We start from the raw sequence: 3,770 nt of genomic DNA, 5'->3' as shown, positions 1-3,770 counted from the left end.
TCTGAATTTAATTTAAATATCAAAATAACGGTGTTCGCAAAGTCATTTGAAACTAACAAACTCAACAATAATTTAACTCAGCGGTGAAACCTCACAGAAGTAAAAAGAAAGCAGTTTAAAAGAGAGATGTTTATTATTTAATACCAGCCAAACATTAAACCCTATCCTTTGACACAACAGTTCTAAACATATAATCCTCTGGAGTAATTCCGGAAGTTTGGCGGAAGCGGAAGTGAAGTCACCGCTACGGTGTCGGCAGGGCTGAGCGAGTTAGCTCGCGCTAAAGCGACTTTATCGATGAAAGTTCACTTATTAAAGTGATTTAGTCCGTCACCGATCATTAATCCGCGCGGTAAGGTTCGTGGGTCCCTCTGTGTGGTGTTCCTAAGAGAGTGTAAGCACTGGACTGCAGCAGCACTGTTGAGGAGCCTGTGAGGGATTCGCGCGCTTTCTCTAGCCGTGCTAGTAAACGGTTATTATTTGATGTTGACGAATTGTCGGATTTATTTTTACATTAATTCTTTTGCCAGACTCTTTTATTCAAAGCGACTTATATAAGAATAGGATCAAAGCAGTTCGTCAGTAATAGCCTGTAATACTCAGAATGTTTGTAGTGTTTGATCAGCTAATGTAGTTTTATTTCTATATTATAGTATTCATTCATATTTCGGAATTCATACTTTTTTTGAGCTTTTGTCCTTTTTTATTATAAAAATATTTCTGTTTAGCTCTATTTCATTTCCGTTTTAGTCATTTGATGTTCTTTTGTCATTTTAAATTTTTTAAAAAGTTTTATTTTAATTGAATTACTTTAACTTAAACTTTCAGTTAGTTTTCATCTAGCTAATATTTACATTTTATTTTAATTAAACAAAAAGTAACTTTTAATAGCTTTAGTTAACAGTAACTAGGGCTGCAAGCCTGCAACAAACAATTATTTTGATAATCAATTAATCACATTTTTATTAGAACGATTAATCGACTAATCGTGGATTATTTTACTAATTAATCAGTAGGCTTTGATTAATTGTTCAGCTTTTGCAATTAGTTAAAATATTGAGTTATACAAAGGTAATCACTTCAGAATTCAGAATTTTCCCGTAAAAAATGTGTTAGCAACATTTGAGGTTTTACGGATTTAACTTAAATTTACATGTAAATGCTGTAATTCCATCAACTGATACAATGTTAATATACCAATCTAAGCAAGTACTGAAATCTGCTTTGTACCTTTAATACACTGACACCCACCAAAAGCAGGTGGTGATGAGTCACATGATGAACCAACACGCAATAAATATTAATTTAACAACATTAGATGTAACATGCCACCCTAATGTACACAACTAATGAGAACAAACTAAGAATAAACAAGAGCTGTTTCAATGAAAACACATCAAATGTGAAATGTAACGCAGCGTTTACGGTTATTCGCTGTAAGTTATACATTCTTTTTAACTTCCAAAAACGGTATGCTACTGTAAAATTACATGTCCACTACAGTTTTTACCGTATATAGTAGGGCAACTTACCGTTAACCATTTAACAGTTTTTTATTATAGCATTTTTACAGTCTTTTACTCTTAAAATCACAGTGATTTTTACACTCAGAATTGCACATGAAAGATTGTCAACAGTTTTGATGTGTTTGAATATATACGAGTCAGCATGTGTGTGATTTATGAATGCTGTTTGCTCGTTATGTCTCAGAGGGCAAATGGTTTATCTTGCTCTGGTTTTCTGTCGTCTCCACAGATTGAAAGCGTGATCTGCATGGACTCGAATGCTAATTTATCATGTTCAGCGAATGTGCAGTGACTCTGGTCTGACGGCGTTTGTCTTGAACGAACACAATCCGCACCGCAGCAGTCATGTCTCTGCCTGAGGAAGCAGGGGATCGTGGGAAGGAGAGGGAGCGCGGAGCCCGGCCCAAAGTGCGTCAGAGCCGCTCTGAGGAGAGACGAGACGGAGCGAGGCAGAAGGGCGCGAGGGGGAAGAAGAAAAGCCACCCTTCGCACAATCTGACCTCGGAGCGGCCCGTGAGCGATGGCTTCGAGTACGGAGATCTTCTGAACAATTCCAGCGAATCCCTGCTCTCCGAACGGGTTTCCACTGAGGACACGGAGAGCAAGGCGTCCGGAAGCAGCAGAACGCTCCGCCAGAAGATCCAAGACGCAGTAGGCCAGTGTTTCCCCATCAAGACCCACAGCCAAGTCCTGTGCCCCTCGCCGTCCTCCAGGCGCAAGATCCACCTCAGCGAGCTCATGCTGGACAGCTGTCCGTTCCCCGCCGGCTCGGACCTGGCGCAGAAGTGGTACCTCATCAAGCAGCACACGGCTCCCATTTCTCAAGCTCCGGTCCTCGACTCCGGATCCACGCTTGCTGTGGAGGACGAGGACGACCGCTTACGAGAGAGACGACGGATAAGCATCGAGCAGGGAGTCGAACCGCCGCCCAACGCTCAGATCCACACCTTCGAAGTGACGGCGCAAATCAACCCGCTTTACAAACTCGGACCCAAACTGGCTCCCGGGATGAACGAGTTAGCCGGAGAGGAGCGCGCAGCGCTGCTCCTGCAGAGATGTTTGGACACGCTCGATGAAGTCGTTGCATCGTCGTCATCGGATTTTGATTTGTGCGCCGCATCTCCGACTCTAGTTCCGCCGGACAGTCCTAAATCACAAGACGGACTCCATCGCATCCACACGCAAATCGATTACATCCACTGCCTAGTCCCCGATCTGCTTCGGATCACAAACCTGCCTTGCTACTGGGGCGTCATGGACCGATACCAAGCCGAAACGCTGCTGGAAGGCAAACCCGAAGGCACGTTCCTATTGCGCGACTCTGCGCAGGAAGACTACCTCTTCTCCGTCAGCTTCCGGCGGTACGGCCGCTCGCTGCATGCGCGCATCGAGCAGTGGAATCATAACTTCAGCTTCGACGTGCACGACCCCAGCGTGTTCCACGCTCCCACCGTCACCGGCCTGCTGGAGCACTACAAGGACCCCAACTCCTGCATGTTCTTCGAGCCGCTGCTGTCTAACCCCATCCACCGCTCGCAGCCCTTCAGCCTGCAGCGCATCTGCCGCGCCGTCATCAGCAGCAGAACCACATACGACGGCATCAACGCTCTGCCGCTGCCCAACGCTCTGAAGGAGCACCTGAAGGAGTACCACTACAAGCAGCGCGTGCGCATTCGCAGAATGGACACCTGGTGGGAGTGACCGGGAACGAGACCGGAGTAGTGCTGTCAGACGATTAATCGCATGCAAAGTTTTTGTTTACATAACATACAGTCAAGCCAAAAATTATTCAGACAGCAGATATATCATTGTTGATATTTTTTTACTAGTGGGTGCAGGACACTGTAGTTCATTTATGTAAGCGAAGATAGCTAAATAAAGTCAACTGTGACGTATTACACCCAAAAATTCTTAAAAAGTGTTATTCTTTAATTGCTAATATGATCTTTTTACACCACAGACTGAACAGAATGAAGCACTGCTTGGTAATTAATTGGTTTTATCTAATTGTGTTCTTCAATTTAACAGCTGACAGCTATTCAACAGAATTCATTACATACCTTTCTATCAAAGTTATTAAGATGAATTTGTTCTTCTCATATTTTAGTACCATTTTCTAAAATATAGCCAATAAACTGATATAATGTGAGAAATGTTAAAGGCGTCTGAATACATTTCGGTTTGACTGTATGTGTGTGTGCGGTGTACGTTAGGTGTATATATATAAAAAAATATGCATCTATA

The 3,770-nt window shown here is 43.2% G+C and overlaps 1 protein-coding gene across 3 annotated transcripts; it reads left to right on the top strand.

Moving 5' to 3' along the window:
• The first annotated feature begins 232 nt into the window (after positions 1-232).
• On the top strand, positions 233-3,320 carry socs9 (suppressor of cytokine signaling 9). Of its 3 annotated transcripts, none has more exons than XM_016241137.1 (2): positions 233-352; positions 1,756-3,320. In XM_016241137.1, the coding sequence occupies exon 2, from the start codon at positions 1,872-1,874 to the stop codon at positions 3,225-3,227; it is 1,356 nt and encodes a 451-aa protein (XP_016096623.1). In that variant the 5' UTR covers positions 233-352; positions 1,756-1,871; the 3' UTR covers positions 3,228-3,320. The 3 variants fall into 3 exon arrangements, with proteins under 3 accessions (XP_016096623.1, XP_016096622.1, XP_016096624.1); XM_016241136.1 differs by having other exon boundaries at positions 233-394; XM_016241138.1 differs by lacking the exon at positions 233-352 and adding an exon at positions 432-472.
• The last annotated feature ends 450 nt before the right edge of the window (positions 3,321-3,770 follow it).

This window comes from Sinocyclocheilus grahami, unplaced genomic scaffold (genome assembly GCF_001515645.1).
Source record: "Sinocyclocheilus grahami isolate Dianchi unplaced genomic scaffold, SAMN03320097.WGS_v1.1 scaffold613.1, whole genome shotgun sequence".
Taxonomy (NCBI): Eukaryota; Metazoa; Chordata; class Actinopteri; order Cypriniformes; family Cyprinidae; genus Sinocyclocheilus; species Sinocyclocheilus grahami.
The sequence above is the reverse complement of the archived record's forward strand: the minus strand, read 5'-3'. Positions and strand labels throughout refer to the sequence as shown.